The sequence below is a fragment of the Carassius carassius genome, chromosome 50 (assembly GCF_963082965.1).
Source record: "Carassius carassius chromosome 50, fCarCar2.1, whole genome shotgun sequence".
NCBI classification, from domain to species: Eukaryota; Metazoa; Chordata; class Actinopteri; order Cypriniformes; family Cyprinidae; genus Carassius; species Carassius carassius.
Window position 1 is genome coordinate 15,607,741 of NC_081804.1, and position 18,898 is coordinate 15,626,638.

At 36.1% G+C, this 18,898-nt stretch overlaps 2 protein-coding genes across 3 annotated transcripts; both read right to left on the reverse strand.

Moving 5' to 3' along the window:
- Window positions 1-88: 88 nt before the first annotated feature.
- On the reverse strand, window positions 89-7,390 carry LOC132133705 (insulin-like growth factor II). Its single transcript, XM_059546624.1, has 4 exons — window positions 7,211-7,390; window positions 5,894-6,044; window positions 3,862-4,043; window positions 89-3,035 (listed from the first exon to the last, which is right to left on the reverse strand). The coding sequence occupies exons 1-4, from the start codon at window positions 7,277-7,279 to the stop codon at window positions 2,799-2,801; spliced, it is 639 nt and encodes a 212-aa protein (XP_059402607.1). The 5' UTR covers window positions 7,280-7,390; the 3' UTR covers window positions 89-2,798.
- A 2,997-nt stretch (window positions 7,391-10,387) lies between these two features.
- On the reverse strand, window positions 10,388-18,179 carry LOC132133704 (tyrosine 3-monooxygenase). Of its 2 annotated transcripts, XM_059546623.1 has the most exons (14): window positions 18,043-18,177; window positions 17,322-17,393; window positions 17,013-17,216; window positions 16,158-16,332; window positions 15,975-16,063; window positions 15,498-15,565; window positions 15,361-15,411; window positions 15,112-15,257; window positions 14,711-14,846; window positions 13,996-14,065; window positions 13,861-13,917; window positions 13,676-13,771; window positions 13,452-13,585; window positions 10,388-12,062 (listed from the first exon to the last, which is right to left on the reverse strand). In XM_059546623.1, exons 1-14 carry the CDS (start codon window positions 18,136-18,138, stop codon window positions 11,903-11,905), a joined length of 1,554 nt encoding a protein of 517 aa, XP_059402606.1. In that variant the 5' UTR covers window positions 18,139-18,177; the 3' UTR covers window positions 10,388-11,902. The 2 variants fall into 2 exon arrangements, with proteins under 2 accessions (XP_059402606.1, XP_059402605.1); XM_059546622.1 differs by lacking the exon at window positions 17,322-17,393 and having other exon boundaries at window positions 18,055-18,179.
- Between the last annotated feature and the right edge of the window lie 719 nt (window positions 18,180-18,898).

The window sequence follows — 18,898 nt, forward strand, 5'->3', positions numbered from 1 at the left end:
AAAGCATCAAGGAAATTGTTTGTAGGCCTCGACGTCTACTAAATGATTTACAATGCAACCAGGCAATAAAAACACATACACTTGCACATGACTGGAACATGTTTGATAAAATGTTTTTTTATTGATATTAAAAATGAAAGTACATCAATTGTGCATTTCGGACGTTCTAGCGTGCAGAGGTTAAATCAATTAAAATACACACAGGCCGCGTGGGCTACTGGTATTAAACCGTTGCCAATGAAAGACAAATGATCCCTTCATTTTTAGCGCAAAAGCATGTGTTTTCCTTACATGCCTTTTTCGCATGGAAAGTTAAGTAACCAGTTTGGAAATAACAACAATGGATGCAGTCCTTGCAGGAATAACAACAGAAAAATGGCAATGTCTTCGGAAATATGGGATGTTTTGAATAATAAAAATAATGATATTCATTATAATAATTGCACTGCTTCATCACAACTGATATGAATCAGATAAATATTGGATTATCAAGGCAGAGGGATACACTGCAGGCACTTAGACCTTTAAGTTTCCAGGTACTAAGCGATACTATAGTATCATTTTATGAATATGGGGCACATACAAGAAACGGTTCTGAGAAACTGCAAAAAAAGAGAGAAAGAAATGGCCTTGTATTGGGTTTTTCACATAAATCCACTAATATTTCCTGAGTATTTGGGTAACTAAGTACGGTAGCCCTTCAACAACTGAGATGAAGATAACATGGAGGACACCCCAACTGAAAGGAAATAAGAGGATTTAGGGCACATTATTTTAAGATGGCGAGATTGAGGGGATGTATGCAACAGTCCACTCTTTGTGACATCATAATCGATCTTGGCGACATCATATTGGTTTGGTTTTTACTTTGCTTTATGGCTACAGTTCAATTGCTCAGCAACAAGTGATGAAATTGAACCAGGGACAACGCGACCCCTAAAACATGTCTTTCTCGTTTGTGGAATACCTTAAAGAAGCCAAAAAAAGATGACAGTACGACAATGAAAACGGCACTAAAGTGTCTTAAACCGTAGTGGGTATTATACAATCATGGCATATAGAGAGGGTTATCCAGATCCTCGTGAGGAAAGTTAAACGAAATTGTTGTTGTTGTAGTTTTTTGTAGTTTTTTTGTTTTTTTAAAAAACAGAAATCCATTTGGCAGATTAAAAAGCCATGCGGGAGGGACAGAAAGAGAGAGAGAGTCTTCTGAGTATGTGCCTATTTTTGTATTACAACATGCCTAAGTGATCCAGGCTACAGCTGCTGTTAAAATATTGATTTTAAAATAGCTCTGTGGCAAACCGAAAGGAAAAAAAAGGAAAAATATTTTTTGGTACAAAGCATCTACAAAAAGCATTTACATGTAAAATGGGAAAATAAGAGAGAATATAAAATAAAATCCATCAGTTGAGCATCAGTGCTATGTATATTACTGTATTTGGACCAATTTTAATATATATAATTTTATAACAAAATAAATAATGCCTTTATACAGTGCCCATATTTGTACTTAAACAAACAATAAAGAAGCTTGGCGGCTCATTACGCAAGATACAGCTCAGACTAAAGGAATATTACATGATGTCCCTGGAAACTAATTATAATATATATTTTCATATTTATTTCATATATATTTATATATATATTCAAGTATTTGTTTTCAGGCAAAAGCATGTGAATACTACGGATAAACGATAAAAATATGTTAGTTGACATTATTGCGTTTTTTCCCTTTGAATTTATATTTGTGCCTTTTTTTAGAACTGTAAAATAACGTTACAAAAACACAAAGCCTATTTTGCAATAACAAGAATGTCACGGTACCAGAAACCAAACTGGATCTTTTTTTTTTTTTCTTGAAGCATGTTCATGATAAAGAACACAGAAAATACAAACATCCCACTTTTTCAAGGTCATAATGTCCCTCATCCTGCAGTGCAAAGCAGGGGTTTTGTGCAGCCACGCTCGAAAGGAGGCGAGTTCTCCGCGTGATCCTTTCGGCATCCCAACACTGCTCCTTCCTTTATCGCAATGGCAGCGCTGGAATCCAATGCATAGGTTGCGTCTTACATACATCTGCATGCAGCGTTATCCCTCGTGCTCTTGTTTTCTCTTTAAAAAGTCACACTTTCCTAAAACGGAAAGTTTAATAAAAAAAAAACCTTGCTTTTTCAACCCCTTCTCCTTTGAGTCCATTCCCAAAGCTAGCACCATGACATTTTTTTGAGCTACACGTTCATAGTCCATAAAAAAATAGTGCCTTTTTTTTTGTTTACTTAACAAGAACTTTGACGTAATCCGTGGCGATGTGCAATTCGCAGACTCTTCTCTGCTTTTTAATTTGTGATTACAAGGTGCTGGAACAGGAATCTAATTTTACAACAATTCCTTACAGTGTGGATGTCCCTTTATAGTTACAGGTGCAAACTAATATGTAAAAGGACTAAAAGAGAGATACTTTTGTCTCGGGAGAATGCGGTGGAATGGGTTCTTTCATGCTAGCTCAAGATGTTCCTGGCGCTCCGATGTCCTCCAAACCAGCGAAACGTTCGGCGTTCCGTGGCTTCATCGTTCTTTCCTTTGCTTCTTCACCTGAATTGCGTTCCTCTCATTTGTGATGTGTCTTTTTGTTGGTGAATGAAACAGCAAGAATAGAAACTGGAAGAGCGTGTGAGCACGTCTGGTGGGGAAGGAAGAAGGGTTGATGAGGACTGCCACAGAAATGACGTCAGAGACAAAAAAGCTTTGATCCCTTGTCTTTTTTTTTCATTGACTCTGTGCAAATGATCCTGGTTTCACTTGTGGCTGACGTAGTCTTCTGTGGGAAGAAGGATGGGCGGCAGCTTGCTGGGAAGCATGATGAGAGGCCTATGGTGGTGCAGTTGCTCCTGGGCCCTGATTCTCTCCGCCTGCCGCCTAAACTTCTTGGCTCGCAGGATGGCGGGGACACCCCTCCGTAGCCTCTGGGCGGCCTTTCGTTGCCACACATCATATTTGGAATATTTCACGGTCACGTGTTTTCTTGGGACCTCCTGTTTCAAAATAATAATAACATTAGGAAATGACTCTAGAGAAAGGTCAAAATTCTCAGAGTTTCTACTGCATCATCAAAAGCATTGACGAGATTCAAAACTCTCTAAAACTCAGGCTTTTCGACTAATAATGTAAATGACTTTGTCAAAAATAGCCAAAAACCCTTCAACCACCAAGACAATACCCTGAGAAATTATCTTCTTCCTTAAAGGGTTAATTCATCAAAAAATGACAATTCTTTCATAATTTACTCACCCTCATGTTGTTTATGTCCATACAATGAAAGTCAGTGGGGTTCATTGTTGTTTTGGACCACATTGACTTTCTTTGAATGGACAAAAACTGTTGAAATTCTTTTGTATTCTGCACGAGAAAGTCATAAAGGGTTGGAAGGACATGACGTTGACGAAATTATCAATTTTGGTCAAACTATTTCTTAAACATATATAAAACATAATAACATAGAAACAAACTCTATGAAAACCCAAGATGGAGAATGACAACTCAAGAGATAAAGGCATTTCCATTTGTTCCCAATGTTCAACCACCTAGTCAACATACAGGCCATTTTTAAAGATGCTGGTTTTGTAACCCAATCTAAGAACAGGAAAATTTCAACCTATGTATGACCTTTTCTATCATATCATTTTCCACTTTCTCAGCAGTTTTGTGGCAAATCTTGCTTACTTGTTCCTTACTCTGGCCTACTGTTTTCTTTAACCCACATGCCAGGATGCACAAGTTCAGCAGAAAGAACAGGACAATCAAGATGGTGAGTGTGATAAGGTGCTGGAGAGTTTTTGTTGTTTCCCACGGCTAACGTACCTGTTTTAATGCAGGCATCACCGGGATGACCTGTAGGGATGTGGCGGAAACATCCCTCTCTGACTTGGTAGGTTTAGCGCAGTACTGTTCTAGAAGAGCTAGGTTACAGCTGTTAAAACAACACTCTTCCACAATCCCACGATTTTGAGAACGTCGACTATTCGTCCTGCTAGTTGGTCGACCTGCAGTAATGGAAATGAAGACAATGAGTTCAAGACACTTTAGTACTGTTCTGGTTACATGTCAGACAAGTACTCAATTCTGTCATCATTTACTCACTCTCAGTTCCAAACCTGCATTCCAAACTATTATTTTGTCCATGCAACGAAAGTCACTGGGGCCTAATTCTTTTTTGGACTCCACTGACTTCTGCTGAATGGAATGTTCCACAGAAAAAAAAAAGATATACAGCTTTGGAAGGACCTGAGGGTGAGTAAAACTGGTTTGCTGGTCTCCCAGCCTGGGTGATAGTCTAGACGGATGGGTCAGATGATGGGTTAGATGGGTTTGTGGCTTTTGTCAACTAGTCAAGTTCAGAGCACATTTGTCTAACCAGCGAACTCTATTGAAAAATCCTGGGTAAAAAACCCTAAACTGGTTTGCTAATAATTCCTGTTTTAAGCTAGTCTCCAAGCCCGGCCAAGGTGGTGTTTATCTGGATGTCCAACTATACATCCAGATCGACTAGCTGAAAAGTGGAATAAAAACAAAAACTAACACTGGAACACCAAAATGGCCAATCTTAAACCAGTTAAGACTAGGAAACTAGCTAGTTTGAGCTGTTATAGCAAGAAAGAGATTTGTCTCAAACTGTCTAATCAGTCACCATCAAACATGCAAACACATTCAACAAACCCTACTAACAAGTTAATGTATTTAAGTTACAGTAGCCTGATTATATTGTCAAAGCAGATTTCATTATCGATTCATTTTTTTTTGACTGGGACACATTTGCGGGGTATAATAAAGCCCAAATCTGTGGCATAAAACGGAGTCTGTTTTTTTGTTTTCTCACCCGGACTAATTTTTTTATGCCATCTATAATTGAGCTGTTCGAAATCGTTTTCGAAGAATTCGCCGGCAACACATTCCCAGGAACGTGAAAGCCTACAAATAGGACAGTGTGAGAGTTAAAGGGCAAAAGTCTTTGCTTCTGTTTGGACGAGTAAATGGTGGATATCCTTTGACCTTGTCCTTTGCCAGCTCAGCAGAGATAAAGAGAGCATGAAAGAGAGGAAGGGGGAGGGGTGGAAGAACAGACTTGGCATGAAAGAGCAAAGATACAGGACACAGTAATGGAGGGGAGGGAGCCGGACTGGGAAAAGGAAGGAACAATTGATTTTCAGTCAAATAAACCACAAACGATTTTCCCTTCTCATACTCGCAATCTTGATTGTAGGATGGGAAACACTGAACAAGTGTGGATCTGGTGGATAGAGGGGGGAAAATCTGCGCTGGCCCAAATTGGATAATGATCTTTCGGGGTAGTTAGGCTTCTGGGGCCAAAAGAACACAAAGGCCTTGTCTGTTTGTCAGTGCTGGCGTGTGGAAGACGACAAATATTTAAAAAGTTGTGCTCTCGACCCCCTCCTTGCATGCGAGTGGAGTACAACAAGCAGCTGTATCTGGATCCGGATTGTACGATCGGCAAGCATTGTATTGAACATATTGGTTAGTATCTGTTACGCTAAACTAGTAATGAAGCTGGCTCAATCCATTCAGCCGTGTAAGAGGACAAAACAACTATTTTTTTCAATTGAGTGTATCCTGGGAACATTTCTGGAGAGGTGAATGGAATGCCACTTGGGTACTATTACTTTCCCTGACGGAATGTGCAAGTAAACAACCGGGCCATTGTGGCTCATTTAGCATCCCTTTCATATGCAATCACAGATATCGCGAGAGAATGCGCCTAGTCAGCACAATCTGCCGAGACTTCGCTCGTAACTCTGGTCATTGGTGACATACAATTGGCAAGGGTTTCCAACTCCTAAGCAAAAGCAAAGAAAATACGATGTGCATATATACGTACTGAAATAGAAACCTCTGTCTCCACACACAAACTGTAGTGCGTCCACCAGTTCTCCGCCACATAATGTTTCAGCTGAAGACACTTCCAAGGCAGACAGGGTTAAAAAGAGTATGCATATGGGCATACGTATGGACCAATGCATCTTTATGACCTGTGGAGATAACGAGTTTAAAGTTAGTACAGACAGTTTTAACGTGCATTTTTAATGTACAAAATGCATAGCTGAACTTAATACTGAACATCTTCCTTAAATAACTATTATTAGCTTCCTCAAGGCATTGAATTCAGTAATGCAATACTTCAGTGTGTGCGCATGCATAGCCATCGACTTTTCAATTATCTGCCTGATTACATGGTCAAAATCAGTTTGTCAATGTACAGTACGGAAAAGCATGACTTCATGACCTGGAAAGCATGTATAGTAGTTCACAAGGGACTGAATACACTGTTTAAACAGCAAATAAAAGCATTTCAGAGTCTAAATATCTTTTGATTAGTAATACTGAACATTTTACATTCCAATTGCAATGGTGCTGGTCAGGTCTGTTAAATAACTGTTATTTGTTTCTTCAGTGCAATCCCATGCAGTTTGTGCATTTTTGAACAACAAAATAGTCTTTTTCAATTATGCATGTAATTTTTCACTATATGAGATGAAGTTTTTAGGTCTAAAGACCCGCTTATCTGTTATCCTTGGGTATCTGTCATTAGTTCCGCCAGTGAATTAAATTCATCAATGCAATTCTTCAAATACACTGGGAATCTACATGCATGCATCGACTTTAATTATTTAATTATCTGCTTGACTCTAGAAGATGAATTATCAAAGAGCGTTTATCTCCTACTTTACACTCTTACACAACGTTCAACAAGTTGCAAGACCGCTCAATATACCCAGCTATTTCATTCCTCACAACTCAGCATAATTTCCTTAAATCCAGCTCATTTAAAGTGCTGTCGCCCCCTTGCGCAACTTCTTTCTCGTGTGCGAGTAACCGGAATAAAGTGTCAAATCAGTTTTTATTTGGAAAGCGATTTTCAAAATACACGTTGTTTCAAAACAGCAGTTTACAGAAATTCATATTGTTAAAATTTACAATGTCTTATAGTCCTTATTTAGACGTTTAGCGCTGTCAAACTGGCTCCAATGCATTACGCGGACCGCTCGTGCAAGAGAAAACGCGTCCCAAAAAATATGTTTCTATTTTTGCTAGTCTATAAAAACGATTTCTTTTTCTATTTAAGAAAACGTAACTAATGCAATCATCTCCAGATATGTCCAAGATTCCTCAAAGGTTGTTAAAAGATTGTCTTTACCTTATTTATGGAACTGTCTGTCCTCAAGCAGGTATGACAAACAGAATGATGTTTTAGTTGGTCCTCCATGTCAACATAGAAAAAAAAAAATAATAAAAATAGCTGTGCTGTTGTATTTGGTTAAATAGGTAGGTTTAGTTTCCCCAGTTGGTGTTAGGATGATGTGTAGAGCTGTCCCAAAAATCAGGCGACAGGCAAAAGTTATCTGAGAGAAGGATTATATACCCAAACCCGCCCCTTGACACCCCCCTCCACCCCCCGGGCCTCTGGTGCGCATGTCCGGGAGAGGTAACACTCGAAGCGGTCAGTGATTCTCCAGCAGTCCGGCCGAGTTCCCTGTTGCTGTTTTCCAAGAATTCCAGGTCACAAAAAGGTCAATGAACATTAGAGAATATGTCTTCATAACACCATGTCCAACATTTCGATGCTTTCATAAAAATGAAATGATAGGTATTCCCTAAATTATTTTAACAACATCTGATACCAATTAATACATAAATACATGTGCAATAAAACAATAAATAAATGAGAAAGTAATACATACTCTTATTAAAAATGGATGCAAACAACAGCTCGATATTTCTGAAATGCACACGTCATCGATCTCAGAGCGTTTAACTAAGCAGAGTTCCTAGTCGATGTGTAGAATTTTAGAATGGAAAGTGACCGGATGATCAGGAGAGAAGATGAAACGCTTTCTGCCGTCATTTCCTCTGATATCCACCTGCCTTATCGATCCTCACGCGAATAGTGGCTGTAATGATGCTAATTCACTTTACAGGCTGAACATTCAGAGCACTGAGAGGATAATGAAGAATTAGCTGGACTTGAATTGAACTCAAATTGGTTTGATTGAATTACTTGGAAATGTCATCCATCACCTGGCAAAGCAATAAAGACCATTATTTGATGCGGATGTTATTCTTCATGGACACTTGTCTCCATCTGATATGAAATGCAGGGCCAAAATGTCTACTACTGCCTCACTAGAACACCTCTTAAAATGTTTTTACATCAGCCTTATATATATATATATATATATATATATATATATATATATATATATATATATATATAATGTCATTTCATCAAGAATAAACTAGGTTACTGTTATTAAAATATGCGGGGTTTTTTTTAAGTTAGCTTGGATTAGGCCAATGAATAGCCTATATGATGAAAACTAATTTTAGGACTAGACATCTTAATTTTCCATCTTTAACTGCTAAATAAGCCAAGAAGTAAATAAGTGAGTAGTTAAGCCAAACACGAGAATGACTGACAAAACGTGGGGGTCAGCGTTCAGAAAGGTTGCACTGTGACATGACTCATTTGTTTTGCCAATAAAACGTGTTTAAATAGCGTGAGGTCTGTGAGAATTTACAGAACTAGAGAAAAGAATCGCTCCTGTGGCGCCTCTGCTGGTAAAAGGGAGAACAGCGCTGCATAAAAAAAGGGTCCTGCTGCTGGCATGAATTATCAATGCACTCTGTTACTGGAAGCACCATTATAAAGACATTAAACCTCTCTTCCTCTGTCTCCTATTATCCATCAGATGAGGGAAGCAGGAAACCCAAAAGATCTGTAGGGCCGTGCAATAAATCATTTACTCCATTCACTAAGCAGCATTTTCATCTTAGTCACATTGCCACGTACAATAATGGATAGAACTGCACGTGATACAGGACCAAGCAGCCCAGCACAAATCATTACAGGTCATCGATAAAAAGCTCAGGAGACTTTATGTAGGCTACAGTCAGCAGTATCTAATATTTAACATGAATAGCTTTTTGTTTTAACCCTCAGGTTGTGTTCGGGTCGAGAGAATATTCTTTCTCCTGAAAATGTTACTTAATGTTATCACATTAGACTAAGATATACTGACTTTGTTTACACTGGGAAAAACTACTTCCACCGCAAAAAAAATTAAAAATAAAATAAAATAATAATTATAATAATTGATATTTTTTTATTTTATTCAACCTTTGTTACACTTGAACTGTTCCCGGTCAAAAATGACCGGCCTACAAAAAATAGCTTATAAATCTCTTGTTATGCAATATTATCACCTAATATTGGTATCAATCTTTTTGTCAGCTTGTTTTCTTTCAATTAGGACTGGTTTTGTTTTTATTTCTGGAACAAATTTTTCTTAGGCCTCATTAATCTGAGTTTATGTACCTCAGTGAAAAAAGCTATATTTGTGGATAATTTAGTCAATATTAAATACAGTTTTTCTTCCATTGCCTTTTTCTATATTCTATATATTTATATATATATTTTTGTATATTCTAATAAATATTGACAAAATTTTGCACAAATAACGCTTTTTTCATTCAAAAACTGATGTACGTATACTCAGATTAATGTGTCCTATGATAAATCAGTTCCAAAAACAAACACAAAACCAGTCCTAATTGAAAGAAAGCAAGCTGATATATATATATATATATATATATATATATATACATATATATATATATATATATATATATACATATATATATATATATATATATATATATATATATATATATACACATATATATACCAATATTTAGTAGATATTGCATAACGAGATTTATAATCTATTTTTTTGACCGGGAACACCCTAAGTGTTATAGAGATTTGAACACAACCTGAGGTTTAAACTCAGTGACCTCAATTTAATGGTCAAAATGATGTAAACTACAATCTTTGGGAATATATCAATCTTAGAGGAATATCATGCACCTACTGATTTACTACATGACGCATTCCACTGTGGGATTCTTACCGTCTTCATAAAATGTATTTAGTGGTCAGTTGCGTATTCGAATGGCAGATCTTTCCCACTGACTGGGTCCACGATCTGATCCTAACCTCATGATATGACCCTTATGAAAGCCCCAGTCATTATGCTGTCCCGTCCGCTCACCCAAAAAGTGCTTGTGTTGAACGCTTCACCTACATATATGCCTAGACTACCATCTGGTGGTGGTTGTTTTATCTAAAATAAACCATTACAGTGAGATCAGTTCATGCAGAATTGCTTCAAATTTCCAATCTAGTTTTCTGAAACCAACATTCTCAGACTGTAAAAGGCATTTATGGAAGGGGCGACTGAATATAACGTCAGAAAGTCAACCACAAGTATAGTTTGCGATATTTTTCAAACATAATTCTTATACAGTTTTCTTGCAACTTTATTAACGCTTAAATAACAGAAATGGTATTTTCACTTTTTATGCAATTGTTTGCAGAGACTATTGCAACATTCACATTCATATTTCATATCTTCTGGAGACAGATTAATATAAACAGGCACCAGTCATTAGGCCAGTATTATTTTATGAATGATTCGCCATTCAGGATTAATAAAATATTTCTGCTATAGGAGAATACATCAGCTCAGTGTATTGATGGTCTATTTTTAGAATATATTTAGAATACTAATACATTCAGAATTTGTGTTGATAATACACATTTGATTATATACAGTACATATTTCAAGTTTATTTTAGTGTAGTACTTCATTGATATTTCATAAATAACTTTTGGCTTCAATAGCTTTAATAATTAGATTGACACTGGGTATGATCTATCTAAAAAAGTGTATGTGTCACATTTCTTTCTTCTGTGGGACATGAAAGAAGATATTTTGAAGAATGTTGGTAACCAAACAGTTTTGGTTTCCATTGACTTCCATTTCATTTTTTTTGTCCATACAGTGGACGTTAATGGAACCAAAACGGTTTGGTTACCAACATTTAAAATATATACCACGAAGACATTTTGAAGAATGTTGGCAACCAAACCATTTCAGTTCCCACTGACTTTTTATTTATGCAGCCAATATAACTGAAGTCAACGGGAATATTTAATACCAATATTTAAAATATCTACCAACAAGATATTTTGAAGAATGTTTGCAACCAAAGGTTTTGCTTCCCATTGACTTCTACTTTTCTTTTTCCATTTGGTGGAAATCAGTGAGAATAAAAACTGTTTGGTTACCAACATTTAAAACATTTTCTTGATATATATTTTGAAGAACGTTGGCAACTAAACCATTTCAGTTTCCATTGACTTCCATTATTTATTTTTTTGTCCATACAATGTAAGTGCATGTGAAACAGAATTGTTTGGTTGCCAACATTTAAAATAGCTATCAAGAATATATTTTGAACTAAACAGTTTCGGCTTCCATTGACTTTCATCATATTTTTTTGTCTACACAATGAAAGTTAATGGGTACGGGTACTGTTTGGTTTCCAACATTTAATATTTTTTTACCAAAGACATTCTTTCATCTGTGGAACATGAAAGAAGATATTTAGAAGAATATTGGTAACCAAGCAGTTCTGGTTACCATTGACTTCCATTATATGACTTCCAATGGGAATCAAAACTGTTTACCACCATTCTTCAAAATATCTTCTTTCATGTTTCACAGAAGAAAGAAAGTATTTTAGGTTTGAAACAACATACATAATGATATAAATGATATAAATGACTTTCGTTTTGGGGGGGAACAATCCTTTCAGAGTTTCTAGAATCAACTTCCGATGTGAGGTTTTCAGGTTGGTACTCAGCGTTTTAAAAGCAACAACATCTGGAGCAGCAGATGTGGACATGGACACACAGCATATCAATGAGACTGTCACATATGAAGCAGAGAGGAAGGGGACTGCCGATTGGCTCCTCACGACAGAATCAAGCCAGCACATTCAGGGCATCTGTGAGATTCTTCAGTTCGTCTTTAATGGTCTCCAGCCCCTGCTGGATCTTCAGTGGGTTGTCCAGCACTTCTATGCTGTCTGTGTACGGGTCAAACCGCACCGAAAATGGTCTCTTGATGCGGGTCACATATGCTCTGTTTTAAAAACAAATAAGTATAATTATTGTCATGCAAACAATTGTAATTATTAAATCGCAAACAATTAAAACAATATGTATACAATAAAATCCATTTATTGATCACTACTTGCTGTATTTGTAAGAAGTATTTTAATCTTTGTGAAATACATTCTAAAAATATAAGTTAATATAAGTAAGTAAATAAATAATATGTAATCCTGTGGTGTGACATGCTTTATGCATTCTAAAACTAATTTGCTTATAATACATGGAATTAATCATATTTTGTCTGACTACAAGACCATTTCAAATTAATCAGAAAAATTAAAATTTCCCCTACATATTCTTACATATTTTAACCGCAAAATTATTACAATCTTGTTACGCATCAAATAAATCAAAAATAATAATGAAAAACTAAAATGCAAATGTATGTAATATCCGATTTTTATTTTACTGGTGAGCATTTGTTTAATTTTATATATATATTTCTGTTTTTCATTTGTTCAGACACAAATTGATCTGTTCAGAGAATGTAACTGTACACATTTAGATGTTTTTGTCATCACACATTTATTATATTAAATAGCTTACAGTGCCTAGTTATTTTAGCACCTTTTATTTTCTGAATAAATAAATGTGTTCATTAATTCAGTCTGAAAACTGTGTGCTGTATTTTTCATCATACATACATTATATAAAATTACTAACAGTGCCTTTTAGCTTTTTTATTCTAGAATATATATAAAAAAGCCATTGCGTATTTTAATTCTTATCAAATGTATTTTGACTCAAATTTTTAAGAATATATATATATATTTTTTTTACATTTATTCATTCATAAGAATATGCAATTGTATGCGGTTATAAGTTTAATAAATAAATAAATTCATTCATTCATTCGTAGAATGCAACTGAATGTAAATGCATTTATTTAGAAACACTTTTTTAATGTATTTATTTTCAATGATAGTTAATAATATGATGGCCCAACACACAGAACTGACAGCAATAGAGTATTTACCGTATTTTTCGGACTATAAGTCGCACCTGAGTATAAGTCGCATCAGTCCAAAAATACGTCATGATGAGGAAAAAAACATATATAAGTCGCACTGGACTATAAGTCGCATTTATTTATAACCAAGCACCAAGAGAAAACATTACCGTCTCCTGCCGCGAGAGGGCGCTATATGCTGCTCAGTAGTAGACTACAGGAGCACTGAGCAGTATAGAGCGCCCTCTCGCGGCAGGAGACGGTAATGTTTTCTCTTGGTTCATTTCTCTCGGTTCATGTCAAATTAATTTTGACAAATAAGTCGCACCTGACTATAAGTCGCAGGACCAGCCAAACTATGAAAAAAAGTGCGACTTATAGTCCGGAAAATACGGTAATGCAGCTCACCTCAGTTTCTCTGTAGCATCTGAGAAGCTCTCAGACACAAAATAGACGGGCTGGTAAGTCTGATCCTGGTACGGCTGGACAGCTATGATGTCGGGGTCAAATTCTCGTCGCTCTGGCTCATCTGAGAGAGAATGCTAAGAAAATGGTTAACATTAAATGTCAAATGCTTTTACCATAAAAAATTGAAATAAAATTGATTTAATAAATGAAAGACTGCCGCCCACCACCAGCTCGCCATAAGAGGAGAGCAGTCCTGCTCCGTACGCTTTGACCGTCCCTCCCTGCTTACACAGTCCGAACTCCACCGTGAACCAGTACAGCTGAAAACACACAGCACAACAAACACACTCAGTGCTTTAGTAGAGCAGAGCTTGATAAAGCTTGTTAGATAAAGATGTTCTGGACTCACTGTTGACAGTTTCTCAATATCTTCATCAGAAGCTCCAAGAGAGGCCAGACCAATGTTCTGAGAGAACAGATTTCACAATATAGATTGAATATGTGAGGAAGATATGAGATATGTACATAAAGTTGACCTTTTTACCTGAGAAAACTGTGCAAATGTTCTGTCAGCCAATATCGGTACATGTCCGAGAAGTTCATGGACACAATCCCTGGAAAGGAAAACATAAGATTTCTGTGATTATTTGTGACCACTGTGCCATCATTTACATAGAGTGAATATTACTTTTCACAAGTGGGTATGTAAATTTACAATGTTTATGTAAATGCTTCTCTTGTGAAAAAGAAGGGCACCTTGCTGCAATGAATGTGCACTTGTAGTGTACTTCAAATCTTAAAAACATTTTTTTGTTGCGGATAATATTAATGAAACGATGGCTCTTACCACATTTTGGTATCAATGCAAGCTATAATTTGTTTTCATTTAATTGCAATTAACACACAATTAAATATTCAAAAGCACTGGATTCAGTTCACACTTGAGTATTCTATTTTAAAGCATATTATTTCTGTAATAAGTGCTCTATTTAAAAGTATGCCAAAGTGTGTTTCTTTTCTTTTTTTCAAGGGTTACAGCACTTATTATTATCATTTCATAATTTCATTAAATATATATTTCAGCACCTTTATATTAACTGACTTTGTGACTGACTGACTGACTATATAAATTAACTTTTTTAGTGGTTTGCAATGTCTCAGAATGTACTGTACCCAGCAGATGTCTGGATTTAAATCAAATGCATAATTAACAGGAAGTCTCTTCATAAATGTAAACAGTGGGACAGGAAGTGTCTTACGGTTCGGGCGAGTGCATGGGGGAGGAAGCATGCCGTATGTATTGTGTGCACTGGAACACACGGAATGCCAGGCTGGCCAGAAAATCCCGAGCGGAGAGCAGACCTGCCACGGGACGCAGCTGAAACCCTGTGCGCTCTTCATACAGCACAGAGAGAGAGAGAGAGAGAGCAACTCACTACATTGCTATGCTGGTGTTTTGAGGTGGTTACTATGGTGTTAGTATGTAGTTGATGAGTGCAATCCAATGGTTTGGATTGGTTGTAAATATACGGCTACTAATTTCTGTTCCTGGCAGTACTGAAGAACTTCAAGTAACAAACATGAGTTGATATAATAAATAGATTGTTGAATGACTTATGGGTTGTGCTGTTTTCTGGCTGTGTTATAACCAGATTTGTACCTTTTAAGAAGCGGGACACATCCTCCAGCTGAGGGATGTTATCAGGACTGTAGCCACAGTGTTTCTCCAGTAAGTGGAAAGCCTCTAAATGTTCACTACAGGCGTGGGTGGTGTACAGATCTCTGAGGGTGGAGTAGACCTCACGCCTGCACACACATTAGCATGTGAGAAGCTTGAATGAAAAACACAATGTGAGGATTTCTGAATGGGTTTCGTCAAGGATTGTTTGTTTAGTTTAGTACAACGCACCATGTTTCAATCTCCTCTTCCATATACTCCACTCTGGGAATCGGTTCTCCTCTGGAAAAACAGACAGCTGTCATTCAAATATCTGCCGAAATGTCCAGACAAGCATATACTGCATGGTAAACACGGTTGCAACATACTGTTTGTATTTGAAGGCAATGTCTCCAATCATCTTTCGTCGTTTTCTGTAAACAGGGTCAGTAAATCCCTGCAAAATGAACCAAAAAATATCAAAAGTGCTTGTAATAAAACATTTTGGGCTGTATAACTCTTTCCCCACCAGTGACAGAATTTTCCAGCTTTCTGTGTTTTCCATATTTCTGTGATTTTATCAGCTTTTTGTTCAAAATGTTGCTTTTTTATGAAAACTTACCCACCTTCAAATGCTGATATAGTAAAAATGCATAAAGCAAGGTTTTTTGTTTAAATGCAGAGGCTCTGTTTTTTTATTTTGACATATTGCATTTTCACATATTCATAGAATTTTTGTGCAAATGATCAAAATGGTTGAATTATTTTCTTAAAGCACTGGCAGCGGAATGAGTTAAATAGAAAATACAAGACAAAATTTATGCAAATTATTTTTATTAGTAGAGACGAACTAATCCAGCACTTACTGGATGATCCTGATCCAGATCTGGATCAAATTTGGTGACGAGATGATGACATTTATCCAGTTCAGCAATTTTTCTGGGAAACCAATTAACTGGTGAAAGACAAAAGCACAAACACTTAGCATAACTGATTTTTAGATAAGGAAAAGATAAAACAAAGCAACATTCTTCTCATTCTAGGCTCACATTTGAGCTCTTTAGTGGTTTTGACATCCTCTGCGCTTCTCTTGAGAGAGCTGACCAGTGTGCTGACGTCTGACAGGTGCACCTCGCACTGAACGTAATACTCCAGATCCTCCAAACCGTCCTTTGGTTTTCGGCTGGGTCTGGTCTCAAGATGATGGATCTTGGCTTCAAATGTCTGTAGTTGAACAACACAATAAAATTCAAAAGACAATGCAAAAAAAAACGGCCATATTGTAGTAATGCCATCAGACAGAGATAACTGTAATGGTAGGATTTTTCTTTATTTAGGATGAACTGTCAAATGTGCAATACATATAAAATCTATCTATAACATTATATTTTCAAATGGAGAATTTAAATACATATAAATAAATGTGAGAATCATACTAAATATATAATTTTATTACTAATATAAATGAGCAATTAATTAATAAATAAATGAATACATTTTAGATGTAATTTATTAGATTTTGTTGTTACTCAAGAACATAGACATATAAAGAAAAAAATATTCTGTTCTTCCACATATTTAGAACAAATATGTACATAAATACATTTTAGATGTAGATTTTTTGTGTGTTTTAAAAATTTTAAATGTAAATTGTGTAACTGGCAAAGTATACTTTTAAAAATACTTTTTGTCTGACATTAAACTGAAAAATTGATGCAGCCTGCAGTATAACTACTATTTTTTAAATTAAAGAATAAGTTGTCAAAAAACAAAACAAATACAAATAAATATTCACATATGATTCTTATGTGAGCCCATTAGGATTCTTATTAAGATCTTTTACCGTTTTCTCTTCAGGATATCTGGTCTAAAAGTATCATTTGCACAGAGAAATCCTGGCTTGCCTCAAAAACCTTGAGAGTGCGGGACAGCGCTGGGCTCTGTGAACTCCTCAGTGAGAAGAAGAGACTGAGCAAGGCTTTCCCATCGCTCTCCTCAAACACGATCTGCTCGCTGAGTCCCGCAGCCTCCGCCGCCGCAGCCGCCGCCTCGCGCTCCTTCCGCGCGTCCTCGATCAAACTCTGCCGCCTTCCCACAAACTTCTGCGACTGTTCGAAGAGAAAAGCGCCATTCAGTTCAAGACAACACATTCATGTCGATCCATTTTAAATATCCATCTAGACCAGAAATAATAATAATATAGCCCTGCTTACCTTCTGGACATCAGATGGAGGTGTTTTACATCTCCAAAAGCGCATAAGAACTTCAATGCAGTCTATGTAAACCTGTCATATAGTTCAGACTTAATCATTTGCTTTTGAGCCGATGTTACGTAGCTTTTGATCACCGCGTAATACTGTGCGTAGATCTCAATGGAGAGTCCTTTTACGCACAGAAAAACAGTGATCGCTAGAGATGGACGTGCATCAAAAATGATACACCCCATTTGGAATAATATCTGAGAAGTTGTTATCTATCACAATATTACACAAATGTATGAATTCAACTGCATTTTAATAATCAAACCAAAGGGCACCTGCAAATTAATGCAGAGCTAACTGCATGAACGACACTCTAGTGTTTATTCTCATTTTGTATTTATTTATTCATAATGTATAAATCTGTCTACTTAAGTTATTGTTTTATATTTGAAAAAAAAATCAACAAGAAATAAAAATAAATACAATTAAAACATTTTTAAATGTGGTATACTTAAATAATTTTGTTATTACTGAATTTGCATTTCTGTATGAATTAATTGATGTAATAATCAGTATTTTTTTTTCAAGATGAACTTCCCATTAAATGTAATGTGTAAAAGCATTTTCATTTAATTCTAATAAAAGATTCCGAAATCTTCGAGGACGACAGATGTCAAAAGAATCTTTGTTTTTCTTTGTAGTCTTAATTGTGACTCTGTTGAAGAGGATCAGCTGTGAATCTTACCGTGATGGAATCGGAGCGCTCGAGCTCAGACGCAGCTCTCCGGACGCTCTTTGTGGAAGATGTGGAGCTGCTTGAATTCGGCATATTGGAACAGATGAAGGTTAACTTGTGCTCTCTTGGGACTGCTCTTTACTTACTTCCATCTGTAGCTTTCTTTCTCTCTTATTTATAGAGATGATTTCTCCAGACTGACGTCAAAATGACCCCCTCATTCTCCGTCACTGAACATCTCGAAGCTCCTCGCACCACATTTGTTCACAATTTGATTCTGACTTTGCTACCTAACTGTCTGTTTACATTTCCAGAGCTTGTCTCAATAAATCATTCTCCTTTGCCAATTAGCGAATGAATGAATGAATGAACAACCTGCACTGCAAAAAAGTGAGGTGACCTTAAACAACATTTATATTGATTTGACCCGACAGGATTTGTTTTGTTGGTATAAATGAATCTATTTAATATTAATTTATTTCAAATGATGCCTTTAGGTTATTTATTAGCAAAAAATAAAAACATTACTTTGTATTTTAATTTATGTGTGTGTGTGTGTGTGTGTGTGTGTGTGTGTGTCGTTACATATCAATATATATACCATATATATATATAAAGTTATGAGTAAATATTTGAAAATTCTAAAATGTATGTGTATGTGACACTGACCACAAAACCAGTTTTAAGTGTAAATTTTTCGAAATTGAGGTTTATACATCACCTGAAAGATGAATGAATACGCTTTCCATTGATTTATAGTTTATTAGGATCGGACAATATTTGGCCGAGATACACTATTTAAAATTCTGGAATCTGAGATTGTAAAAAAATAAAAATAAAAAAAATAGTAATA